Below are 12965 nucleotides of genomic sequence, written 5' to 3' on the forward strand. Positions count from 1 at the left end.
TATATATATATATATTATATTTTTTAATGTTTTTAAATTAATTTTTGAGAGTCAGAGACTGTGCGAGCAGGGGAGGGTCAGAGAGAGAGGGAAGCAGGCTCCAGGCTCTGAGCTAGTGGTCTGCATAGAGCCTGACGCGGGGCTCGAACCCACAAACTGTGAGATCATGACCTGAGCCGAAGCCGGACGCTTAACCGACTGAGCCACCCAGGTGCCCCAGGAAAGCTTTGTTTAGAAGATGAGGTTTCCCGAAAGCACGGGGGGTTGAGAGAGAGGCCGATTGCTTCAGTCGGCTAAAGGAAGGGGTTAACCCCGTGCTCCTTCAGCGTGTGTGCCGGACACTTCCTCATAATGCAGGTTGGCCTCGTGCAGGAGCCCCGCACTTTGATGCAAAGCGAGCCCAGCACTTCGGTTCATCTAACAGATGTTGTGGAGCAGCGAGTGAAGCAGATGTTGTGACAGAAACTGGGCTTTACCCTCGTCACACCAGGGCTTGTAAAGGCCCATGTGCAGAGGGCTAGGACGCTTCCTCCCTTTCCATACACTAAATCCACCCAGACTTGTCGTACTGGGGGGCCATGGGGGTTCTGTGTTGAGTTCTTGCTTTGAGGGCCACTCATCTGCCTTTTGTTCTCTCCTCTCTTTCTCCCCCCACTCCCATGCCCTCTAGCTCTCTAGGTTGGCCCAGGAAACCCACCCAGCCCCGTCACGCAGAGCCAGGAAGGAAAGAGAGCCTCATGCCTGAGCCGAGGGGAGCACCATGGATCTGACGAAGATGGGGATGATCCAGCTGCAGAACCCCAGCCACCCCACGGGGCTCCTGTGCAAGGCCAACCAGATGCGGCTGGCCGGGACGCTGTGCGATGTGGTCATCATGGTGGACAGCCAGGAGTTCCACGCCCACCGGACCGTGCTGGCCTGCACCAGCAAGATGTTTGAGATCCTCTTCCACCGCAACAGCCAGCACTATACTCTGGACTTCCTCTCGCCAAAGACCTTCCAGCAGATTCTGGAGTACGCGTACACCGCCACGCTGCAAGCCAAGGCGGAGGACCTGGATGACCTGCTGTACGCGGCCGAGATCTTAGAGATCGAGTACCTGGAGGAGCAGTGCCTGAAGATCCTGGAGACCATCCAGGCCTCCGACGACAACGACACGGAGGCCACCATGGCGGACGGCGCGGCCGAGGAGGAGGAGGACCGCAAGGCTCGGTACCTCAAGAACATCTTCATCTCGAAGCATTCCAGCGAGGAGGGCGGGTACGCCAGCGTGGCCGCGCAGAGCCTCCCTGGACCCATGGTGGACCAGAGCCCTTCCGTCTCCACCTCCTTTGGTCTTTCGGCCATGAGCCCCACCAAGGCTGCGGTGGACAGTTTGATGACCATAGGACAGTCGCTCCTGCAGGGAACTCTTCAGCCCCCTGCGGGGCCCGAGGAGCCGGCTCTGGCCGGGGGCGGGCGGCACGCTGGGGTGGCTGAGGTGAAGACGGAGATGATGCAGGTGGATGAGGTGCCCGGCCAGGACAGCCCTGGGGCCGCCGAGTCCGGCATGGCGGGCGCAGCGGGGGACAAGGTGGAGGAGAGGGGCAAGGAAGGGCCTGGGACCCCCACCCGAAGCAGCGTCATCACCAGCGCCCGGGAGCTGCACTATGGGCGGGAGGAGAGCGCTGAGCTGCTGCCGCCCCCCGCCGAGGCTGGCCAGGGCCCCCCGGGCCGACCCGAGCACCCTGTGCCGCCGGCCGAGAAGCATCTGGGCATCTATTCTGTGTTGCCCAACCACAAGGCCGACGCCGTGCTGAGCATGCCGTCCTCGGTGGCTTCCGGCCTCCACGTGCAGCCCGCCCTGGCCGTGTCCATGGACTTCAGCACCTACGGGGGGCTGCTGCCCCAGGGCTTCATCCAGAGGGAGCTGTTCAGCAAGCTGGGTGAGCTGGCGGTGGGCATGAAGGCGGAGAGCCGGACCATCGGGGAGCAGTGCAGCGTGTGCGGGGTGGAGCTCCCCGACAATGAGGCGGTGGAGCAGCACAGGTAGGCCCCTCCGCAGCCTGCACCCCGCACCCCGCAGCCCGGCCCCAGGCTCCTGCCTTCCTGCCCTGCTGCTCCCGAGCCCTGGGACCTGGCTCCCCCTGTCCTCCCTGCTCTTTGTGAAAAGACCCTTGTCCTAAGTCCGGGGGTGGGGAGTAGTGGGGACCCCTGTTTCAAATGTGAGGAGAGGGCCTCAGGGGTTCCCTAAGCCTTGGGGAACTCACGGCCCGGCTGCTTACCAGGCCCTTTCCTCTCCTTTTGCATTCGGGCTCCCTTTTGATGTTTCTGCTGTCAGGTCTGGTCCCCTTTGCTGGAGTGACTAATAAACTGGAGGAAGAGGAGAAGCAGGATTGGGGAAGATCCATGGCCTGGACCGGGCCACGTTGCTGGGTTCCAGGCACATAGGTCCTCGGGTCGCCAGATAGTGCTCACCGCAGCTCCGGGGTGTGAGGGGTGGCAGGCGGGGCTGGGGGGGCTGGGTGCTCGTAAACCACGTGAGCCGTTCCTGGTGAACGTTTCTCACCAGGGAAGCTGCTTCCTTCCCTTGCTCATTCTCTGCCCTTTGCCAACACGGTTAGAGGGAGTTGATTTAAATTCAAGAGGAGAGGTGGGTGTGAGGGTCTTGGTTTTGCAGTCAGCGTCTTACTCTTTCCCTGTCTGCTCACGTTGGATGGAATGTGGCTTAGGGCTAGCGTTGGCTCCCCTCTGTCCCCTGTCTCTTTCTCTATGAAATGACCAAACGTTGAGCTCTTAGGACATGCCCGGTTCAACACAAAGTGCTTTACACGGAATCACATTTTTGTTGACAGTCTCTTGAGGTGGGTGTTTATTTTATTTTATTTTTTTACATTTATTTATTTTTGAGAGACAGTGCGAGCAGGGGAGGGTCAGAGAGAGAGAGGGAGGTACAGAATCTGAAGCAGGCTCCGGGCTCTGAGCTAGCAGTCAGTGCAGAGCCCGACACGGGGCTCCGAACCCATGAACCATGAGATCATGCCCTGAGTCGAAGTCGGACGCTTAACTGACCAAGCCCCCCAGGCGCCCTGGGTGGTGTTCTTTCACGTAGGAAGATGCTCAGACCTTTTCCCATGGTCACACAGATTAAGAGACAGGGTTCAGGTCTGAGCCTCCTTGTATTTTGCTGCCTCTTGGAGTCGCTCAGTGCTGAAGAGGGTCGTGTATACAGAACAGAGGGTTTTGAGAACCGCTCACAGCTAGAGTAAATATGGACAGGATCAGGAGTGGGTTTGGTTTTCCCGTGCAGCTGCCATGACGATATGCCCATCCTTGGACCCTCTGGTCCCTGGGTCAGGTGAATGGTGTCCAGAAATCCAGTTTTGTTGTCATCCATGGTAACCTTTCCTGCACACCCTCTTGCCCCCTGTTTTGCCAACATGGGGTGGATTCTTCACTTGAGCGACCGTCTTTTTCCACTCATTCCTGATATTCCTTCAGGTACAGGAGAGGGTGTGAGTGAGAGGGTGTGGGGGCGGGGCAGGTGTCTGGGGGTCGGTGATTACCCCACGCCCAGCTGGAACCCGCTCCCAGGCCGCCTGATCCGCGGCTGAGACCTACCTTCTGGAAAGTGCCGCTGAGCTCATTGTAGCCCAATTTTTCCAGTGGGTGCGAAAAATAACCGCCACCGAGGTGTGTCTGCTCCGTGCTTGCACCACCCAGAAATAGACCAAGGATGTGTTTGTTTCTGCTCAAACTTTCCTAGAGAGGAAACCCCCCTCCCCAGACTTGACCAGATAGATTTCTCATCTTCTCCGGATGTGAATTATTTCAGATAGGTGCGATGGGAAATGGGGTCTGGTGGAAAGTACTCTTGGGTCTGGCTCTCCTCTGGTCCTGATTGCGTCTTTACTTGGGGGGGGGGGTGTGGAGGGCCACGGCAGATCCCATGCTCCCGCGGGGGTCCAGGCTCCCATTCTGCAGGACCCTCTGTCCTCTTGGAGGGAGGCAGAGGCCTGGACCTGGCTACACCTCGCTGGGAGAGCCTGGGAGAGTTATGTAACCTTCCTGAATTTAGTTTCGCTCTTCAAAATGGAGAGGGTCTGTGAAGTGCGGTGTGGAACCGACGAAGGCACATCCAGAAATCCCTGGAGCAGTGGGTGACATGGTGCTGGTGACGGGCTGACCCCGCCGCTCCCTGTTCAGGTGTCCACATTGCCTCCCTTGGCTTCTAGAATTCTCGAGTGGAGAGTCCACAGCGCTGCCTTCCACCGGGGCTGTGCTGGCTGCAAACGGTGCAGAGAATGTCCCTGTCCCTAGGAGCTTAGGACGGTGAGGCACTGGTCCAGGGTCCTCGGCTGTGGGCTGCTGACACGGGCGCATGTGCTTTGGACTGAGTGGAAAGCAAGCCAGTGCAGCCCAAGACACTGGAGCGGAGGACAGTGCCCCGGTGGAAAGCTGTGAGGCCCGGAGAAAGTGGGGAGGGGAGAAGATGTTCGAGCGGCTTCTGGGCCTTTTGGCTCTGATCGGATGCCCTCTGCGGGGGGCCTTTCCTTTCTCCCTCAACTCCTGGGTTAGGGTGCTACTTCCCTAAATCCTGTTTCTCCCCACCACTGGTACAAACAAGAGGACGAGACAAAATAATTGGATTTTGGGCTGCTGTGCAATTGACTGGAAACTTAGCAGTGATGAACATGACAAAGTAGCGAGCTACAGGTTTTATTTTGTTTGCTTTTAAGCCGTAGACTAAAGTGTAACTGCAGCTTGAGTCCCGGGCAGTTCAATGTGGCCGGGGAGCTCAAGGGCACGGAGAGGCAGGAGGCGGGCAGGGCTGGGACGCGGCGCAGGAGGGAGAGAGCCGGGTATGAGTCCTGCCACTGGCTTCCCTCAGTCCCAGGCTGGTGACAGAGAGCCTCTTGGCGCCACTCTTGCAGACAGAATAGGACAGCGAAGTCATGGTGCCCACAGCGCTCCTCGGCAAGGCTGTGCGGGCAGCATCCTCCGAGTCACAGCTGATGGAGAGACCGGACAAAGACACTCCTTCTGTAAATTAAATGGGGCTCGCTTACCTGAAGGTTCCAGAAGGGCAGCAGACCTGAAAGAGCAGCAGCGTTCTCCGGGCAGATGCAGGAGCAAGGTCTGGACGCCACAGCCCTCTCCAGTGTGCTCACGACCCAGGGGACAGTATCTGTGGGAGGCAGGGTCACAGCGGGCTTCTGGGAGATTAGATTCATCGCTCCTCTTTCTCTCCGTCTCCAAAAGGCTGGCGCTGTTCTGCATGTAGGCTTATGTGGATCTGCTCCAGGGACTCGCTGGCCTGGGCCAGGCGCACCTTCTCTTTCCCAGAGTTCTATACATGTGCTGACAAGATGACGGGGGACAGTGTGGCTGTCTTAGGTGTGAAGACCGTCATCATTCCTAGCCCTCTGCCTCCCTAGGCTCCCACAGCCCTGTCTGAATATGTTTCCGAATCAAGTGCTGCAGAATCAGAGAGCGGGGTGTGCTTTGCCAGTTAGACCAGCTACAGGGCGCATCCTGCACGTGCACAGTAGGAACTCCGGCCTGGGTCTTGAAGAGATGCTCGGGGAAACACAAGGAATGACTCCAGGCAGCTCCCAGGACTCATGTCTGCAGCCCTTTCCAGAGGCTTCTTGGGGTCAGCTCTGGGGTGCGTGAGCCACATGGTTGAGCTGACAGATTCTGCCTGGCTCTTTGCCTCCGTCTGTCTCAGGTGACCAGCCGCTCCGTTTTCAGCGGTTGACCGTGTAGACGGCCAGCAGCTGTTGACCTTGGTTTCGGCCACTTTGGGGGGTTGAGCGGTCGCCCTTATCCTGGTGGCGTTTCCTCCTTCTGCTGGCTTCAGGCGCCTCTGAGGTCAGGCTCTGCTTGCGACGGGCGGTATTACAGTGCGTTTTGTCAGCTCTAGCACTTTCTTCTTTGCAAAGCACTTGTGGTGACTTTCTCAGCCCGACAGCCCCCCGCCCCCGCCCCGCAGCAGGCACGGGTCCGTCGTTCTGTGTCTGTGAACATAAAGTCTGAGAAGCCCTGGCAGCTGAAGGGTTTCATGCAGCTCGTGTAGTGGCAGAACCTGATCTGAACTGATGTGAGGCTATATTTAGCCCGCCTACTTTGAATATTCATCTGTGTTGCTGCAAAAATATTAATGTGTTTGATTACAGAGTGCTTCCCTAGAGTCAGTCCCCTGCTACTGGAGAATTCCGTAGGACGCTTTCCGAAGTCTGAGCAGTTGGGTTTTCTGAAGCACCCAGGGGTTTTGGGTAAAGCAGTGGGATTGTGGACCATTTTAGCCCCAACTTGCAGACGAGGAAACTGAGCTTTGGAGCCAATAAGTGACTTGGCCAAGGTCACGGAGCTATAAATGGATAGAGTCAGGAGCCCAGCTGCCCTTCTGATTCCTGGTCCCAAGTGCTCTGCGCCAGGCCATATAAGCACATGGGCATTGCCGTTCTGGGTCAGGTCCATCTGACCTAGTCTCTGGGTGCCAGCACCATCCCGACGACACCACCGCCCGAGGCCATGGCCATCTTCCTTGACGTCAATCGTGAAGGTCATGTGCAGCCCAGCTTCTCTGAGCAGCTATTTACGGCTGTTCTGTCATTCACAGATTTGCCCAAATCCTTTTCGAACCCATTTCTATTTCCAGGAAGTGGCCTTTCGGGGGGTGATAAATGACTTACGTTTGTAACGTCCTGGGCTCCTGGAAGTCTTCCCTCGGCGAGGTCGTTAGTTGTGAAGTTGGGAGGATGGCAGGAGGCTTTGTGGTGGTGCGCGTGGAGGGGCGCGGGCCCGTGGGTCGGGGCTGCACGACCAGGTGGGTCTCTCTCTCATCCGGAGCCTTGTTCCTTGGTTTGTAGAACTGGGTGGTGGAGGAGCTCTTGCTGGATTGAGCTCTTGAAAAAGTCCTGCCCCTTCTGTGTGCTCACTCCCATTCTCCTGAAGTCCTTTTGGCCAATTGCGCTTTGCTGTCTTTTGGAATCTGGGTTGGCCATCAGCCAGTGAAAATAGGTGTGGGTCTCTCTGAGTTGATTCTGTCTGCCCTTTGGTTTTTAATACTTTTACTCGCGTAGGGTTACAGAGTCATGTGAGATCTAGACGGCGCTCTGGGAAATTTTGAAGATGATTTCTTCTATATGTTTTTTCCAGTGGAGGGAAGTGGCAAGGTCTTTCATCTCCGTACAAAAAGTCCCATTTACATTTGCTGTCACTGTTAGACGAAGCTGCTAATTGCTGGAAGGGGAGGAGGAATGTTCAGCTCAGCCACACATTTCCCTCCTGCTTATTCTAGGAGCTCTGTTTATGAATCTTTAAAATAGAGATTATCCTAAACCGTTAAAATCAAACTCCATTCACAACTCTTTCCTTTCTTGCTAATTCAGGAGACAAACCTTTCCAATCAGTTTTAATTTTTTTTTTTTAATTAATGACTTCAAAACCAGTCCAACTGAAAGCCCAAGGATGAGAGCTCAGATTCTTGATAAATGAATACACGTGTGCCTTGGTGTGCCTGTTGGAGGGTTCGAGAACATTCCTCGGTAACAGAAGGTTTTCCCAGGTTCTTAACTGACTGAGCCACCCAGGTGTCCCCATGTTTTCCCAGGTTCTGATTCAGCGGCATTGGCTGAAAGCCCTGGCTCAATGGTGGTCCTTTTGGTAGAAAGAAAAACTGACCATGGCAACCCCACCACCCTACTTCTGATGTTTTACTGTGTGACTGCGGTGATGTAGCCTAACCTCTCTGTGCCGGTTTGCTCCCTGGTAGAATGGGAATAATGACTACCTGCCCCCTGGATTTATCAGCAAACACAGGTCAAATGCAAGGAACGGTGACACGAAGTGATGTTCCCTGCGTGTTTATTTCTGTTGTTGTGAAATGGGGCGCCCTGGCAGGGCAGGGTGGGAAGTGTGTTCGTGTTGGGCCAGGTCCCGCTTCCCCTCTAGGCGTTAGTTCCCGCAGCGCCGTAAAACCTGCGGCTGCGGCGCCACGTGGGGTGGGAGCACCTGCGCTGGGAGCACCTGCGCCCCCTCCCCCCAGAAGCCGACCTGCTTGTGCCCTGGCGGCCAGGGTACCCTTTGTCCCATTGACCCGGGCTCTGATGACTCGTTCCAGTTTCCATTTAAATTTAGCCGGGCAGCGCTCCACTGGCCTCCCTCCGTTCCGGCGGCCACGCAGGCTCACCCGGTCCCCAAGAGCCCGTGCCTGTGGCCGGCCGGGCACATCGCTATGGTCCATGCAGAGGAGCACAGACCCCAGCTGATGAGGGGAGTCGGGCTGGCGGCGGCCGGGCCTGCCAGGGCTCCCTCCCCTTCCCGACCCCCTCCCCCCATGCAAGATGCTTGCAAACAGCATTTTCTGGGCTCCGTACATTCCGGGTTGGGTGCTCAGTGCATCCAGACTCTGACACGCCCTGGGGACATTCGTTGTGATTCCCTGATGGGCAGAGGGAAGCATGAGAGGCCAAGGACGCGTCCCACCGCAGGGCCAGGGCTTGTGCTCAGGGCTTCGGACGCCACTGGTTTTCCCACAATGCCCTGCTTGGGCCAGCAGCGCCTGATGGACCCGGAGGGGCAGTGGGGATCGGGAAGGACCAGCTCTGCGTTTCCTGCCGTCGGTGACCAGGACGCTCATCGCTCGGTCCCCTCTGGCCTCCTAGTCCCCTCCGGTGGCTCGCGAGGAGGAAAGTAGTGAGGGCGCTACCCACTTAAGGGAGTTCAGGTCTTCCGGGGCCACACGAGTCCCATGAAAACGGCATCATCCCATGTCATCCCTTATGGACACAGACCAGCTTCAGGCGACGGGGGCCTTTTATGCTGACTCAAAAAAACAGAAAATGGAAGAGAAAAAGAAACCCACTTACAAAAATAAAAATTCCATGCTCTTAATTTCATGCCAGCATAATCAGAAATTCCCCTTTCTACTGTTTCCCCTTAAAAGCCCCAGTGTCCTTATTATGCTGGCTCAGTCTGGAAAAACTACGGTTGGGTTTTGCCTACGTGAGAGTCGTCTGTGCAGCTGCAGGCAGGGGACTGGGTACTTGACTGTCAGTACGGAAACTTCGGCTGAAAGCTCGCCAGGACCTGCTCAATTCTAAGTGCCTGGCTTGCCGACGACTCTGACCTCAAGGCTCCATTTCCTTCGGCAGGAACGGATTGTGTTCAGCTTTGCAGCAGGAAGAACCCAAGTTAGCTAGCAGGAAGGACTTCCCAAAAGAGAGGGGCATCCCTGGCTGAGTTATGATACCTCTCAGTCACAGAAATCTTAACGAAAAGGAGAAATTGGGGGTCAGTTGGAAGTGGTTTTCAGACTTCTCTTTGCGGCCATTTACTATTTTTAATAATTAAAAGAATTTTTTTTATTAATGTTTACTTATTTTAGAGAGAGAGACACACACACAGAATACAAGTCAGGGAGAAGCAGAGAGAGAGGGAGACACAGAATCTGAAGCAGGCTCCAGAGCCCGACACGGGGCTCGAACCCACGAGCTGTGAGAACATGACCTGAGCCCACGTCGGCCACTAAACCGACTGAGCCACCCAGGTGCCCCCCCATTTTTAATTATTAAAAAAATTGTTGTAAATACTTATCTATTTTTGAGAGGGGAGGAGGGGGCTGAGAGAGAGGGAGAGAGAATCCCAAGCAGGCTCTGTGCTGTCAGCATAGAGCCCATCGTGGGGCTTGAACTCTGAGATTGTGACGTGAGCTGAAATCCAAAGTTGGACTCTTTTATTTTTTTATTTTTTATTTTTATTTATTTTAATATTTTTTATTTATTTTTGGTACAGACAGAGACAGAGCATGAGAGGGGGAGGGGCAGAGAGAGAAGGAGACACAGAACTGGAAGCAGGCTCCAGGCCCTGAGCTAGCTGTCAGCACAGAGCCTGACACGGGGCTCGAACCCACAAACGTGAGATCTGGCCTGAGCCGAAGTCGGAGGCTTAACCGACTGAGCCACCCAGGCGCCCCTGGACTCTTTTTTAAAAAAGATTTTTATTTATTTTTTAAATTTATATCCAAGATAGTTGGCATATAGTGCAACAGTGATTTCGGAAGTAGATTCCTTAGTGCCCCGGACCCATTAGCCCCCCCCTGCCACAACCCCCAGAAACCCCTGTTTGTTGTCTAGATTTGAGAGTCAGAGACAGACTCTTAACCGACTGAGCCACTCAGGCGCCCCCCACCATTTATTAATTTTAAATTAGCGTTGATTTATTTTAAGTCTATGTATTTATTTAATAATCTCTATACCCAACATGGGACTCAAACTCACAACCGAAAGATCAAGAGTCACATGCTCGTTTTTCTGGCTGAGCCAGCAGGGTGCCCCTTTTGGGCCACTTAGATTCCCTGTCATTTGTACGTAAGGACTCCTACACGCACGCAGGCCACCCCCAGCAGGCATGTCAGGGGAGGGACAGACACACCGCCAGGCCGCTGTCTTGGTGGGGGCACGCCGTGCCGTCAGATGGACATGGGTGCGCGTGTCGGCGCTGCCCCGTGAGTGTGGACAAACGAGTTCGCCGGTCCGAACTGCCGGGCTCTCCCCCTGAGGAGTGAGGGTAGCCCCTTGCGTCCCAGTGCAGTTTTCAGCGTGGTGAGCGAGGTACCAGGTGACATGAGGCACACAGCAGGGACTCACACGGGAGGCCGCCTCCCTGCTTCCCCCTTCTTTCGTGACCCCAGCCTGCCAGGGGGGCCGCTCTCTCCAGGAGCCCCCTGCCACCTCGCCCGGTGCGTCGGTCTCTAAGTGGATTAGCTGAGCGTTGTGATCTTAATGCCATTAAGCGTCTTGGCACAACTCCCTTTGCCATAGTGAGAAGCAGATGTGGCTGACCGTAATGGCCCTCGGAGATCCATCAGGCCTGGAGTCGGGGTGGGAGGGGACATTATTCGTGTTAATTCGGGGGAGTTTTTCATGGTAGATGCGGAAAACGTGGAGGGATTGTTTGAAATGTATGTATTTCTGCCCTTCAGCAGGTTGGATGCGGCCGGGGTCTCCTGTGGCTCAGGCCCCCCCCCCCCCCCCCCCCCCCCCCCCCCCCCCCCCCCCCCCCCCCCCCCCGGGCCTGATTACTTCCAGAGTCGGAGAGACAGCCTCGCAGGCTCTTGGTTCTTGCCGATGTACCTTATTAGTAGCACCTGGCATCATAACCCACTAATGGGAACCAGTGCTCTCCCCCTGCGTGGCCAGTGACAAGTAGCCCCTGTGAGCCGGAGCTCGCCGTGCGAGGAAGTTCCTATTAGCTTTATGGTCGGGGGGACTTGTCCTGTTCAGGAAATGAATGTTGCCGCTAAAGGTCCGCGGCCCTGACCCTGGCTGCATACCCTGTGCGGGCCGGGGAGACCCCATCAGGATGCTTGGGATTTCAGCCCCTCTCTGGTTCTTGTCATATGTAAAGAGGGAATCATTGTGGTATGTTGCAGCCTTGAACTTTTGATTTATTCAGTGAGGACGACTTAACCATTTCCATGCCTGGAGGGCTGTGCGCCCCCCCCCCCCTCCCCGAGCTGAGCGTGTGCCTCGATGGGTGTGTGGAGCCTGGGGGCGGGTGGAGGAGAGACCCCCATGCACGGCTGTCCCCGGAGTGGCGGGGTGGGGGGATTTCAAAGGGGATGATGATTTGCTGGCTTTTGCACTTCTGTAGTGTCAGAAGTTTCTGGAAGTGTTGGCTGCAGACTGGTGGGGAGCTGGGAAGGAAGCGTCGAGTCTGCAGTTGAATCTGGGTTTGAATTTATTCTCTGTCTCTTAGGAGCTCTGGGGCCCCAGTGAGATACCTAACCACCCACTTCCTCATCTCCGAGAGGAAGTCCTAACGTGGACTTCATTGAGCCGTCCTGATCTTACCCATGGATGGTGCGTTCGGGGTCTGTCCGCCTGGGGCGGGCATGTGGCATGCTCTGTGGCTGGCATTGGAAGGTCTGTTTCTTCCTCATTGTGATCTTATTAAAATTTTTTTAATGTTTATTTTTGAGAATGCGAGAGACAGAGTGTGAGCAGAGGAGGGTCAGAGAGAGAGAGACACACACAGAATCGGAAGCAGGCTCCAGGCTGTCAGCACAGAGCCCCATATGGGGCTCAAACCCATGAACTGTGAGATTGTGACCTGAGCCGGAGTCAGACGCTGAACCCGCTGAGCCGCCCAGGTGCCCCTGTAACGTTATTTTTAAAAAGTTGGGAAGGAGGGCCTAGCACTTTTTCTCATCTAATCTATAGAGATCTTCTTCCTCATCACAGCCTTGGAATCAAAAGCCACCTGGGTGTTCCTTCTTCTGTGCGCAAGTAACGTTTGTAAATGTGATGTTTGCGGACAAGAGCAGGATTTGACCTGGTTCCGGGGGGAGCCTGCCTCTTCGAGGGGAGAGGTTTGTGAGCCATCTGGCAGATGGATGCATCACTTCTGCTCTGGCCTCTGCTGCTGCTTCACAGGACCCTGGTGACAGAGGTGTGGGCTGCATTTGGGGACACAACAGCCCGTGGGGTCCGGCCCCAGGGAAGATGGGCCCGTGGCGGGGAAGCGGCTGGAGATGGTGGCTCCTTTCGGAACTTTAAAGCAGATCTGTCCCATCTGTCCCTGGCATCGTGGACAGTCTCTCCAGGGAAAATAAAAACTTCTCCAGTTGGCAGCTGGGTGCAGAGAGAAAGGACGGGAGTGGTCAGCGGATGGAGGCAGCTGAGTGGGGGGGGGGGCAGTTTGGAGAAGGGGCACTGGCCCGTTTTGGGGTTTCCGTGCCCCTGGGTGGCAAGTTCTTCCCTGCACCCTCTGCACAGAACACCGTGCTTGTCCCAAATAAGTCCGCCCCTCCCGGAGCAGGGCAGAGCTGCCTGGAAGGCGTTTTCGCCGAGTATAATGGGACGTGGTCCGTGCAGCAGCGGAATCGTGACAGTTGTCCCCTCGATGCTCTGCTAAATTAAGGATCGGCTCACATTTGTGCGTCTACCTCCCTGCGTCCCCCCACCCCCGTCCCCTTG

The 12965-nt window shown here is 55.9% G+C and overlaps 1 protein-coding gene across 2 annotated transcripts in view; it reads left to right on the forward strand.

Moving 5' to 3' along the window:
- The first annotated feature begins 670 nt into the window (after nucleotides 1-670).
- The window catches only part of ZBTB16 (zinc finger and BTB domain containing 16), a 183042-nt gene continuing 170747 nt past the window's right edge, over nucleotides 671-12965 (forward strand). For both annotated transcript variants that reach the window (XM_029956190.1, XM_029956191.1), the window contains exon 1: nucleotides 671-2028. In XM_029956190.1, the coding sequence (XP_029812050.1) occupies nucleotides 761-2028 (1268 nt within the window). In that variant the 5' untranslated portion in view covers nucleotides 671-760. The remainder of the gene's footprint in view (nucleotides 2029-12965) is intronic.

Source organism: Suricata suricatta, chromosome 11, assembly GCF_006229205.1.
Source record: "Suricata suricatta isolate VVHF042 chromosome 11, meerkat_22Aug2017_6uvM2_HiC, whole genome shotgun sequence".
Classification (NCBI taxonomy): Eukaryota; Metazoa; Chordata; class Mammalia; order Carnivora; family Herpestidae; genus Suricata; species Suricata suricatta.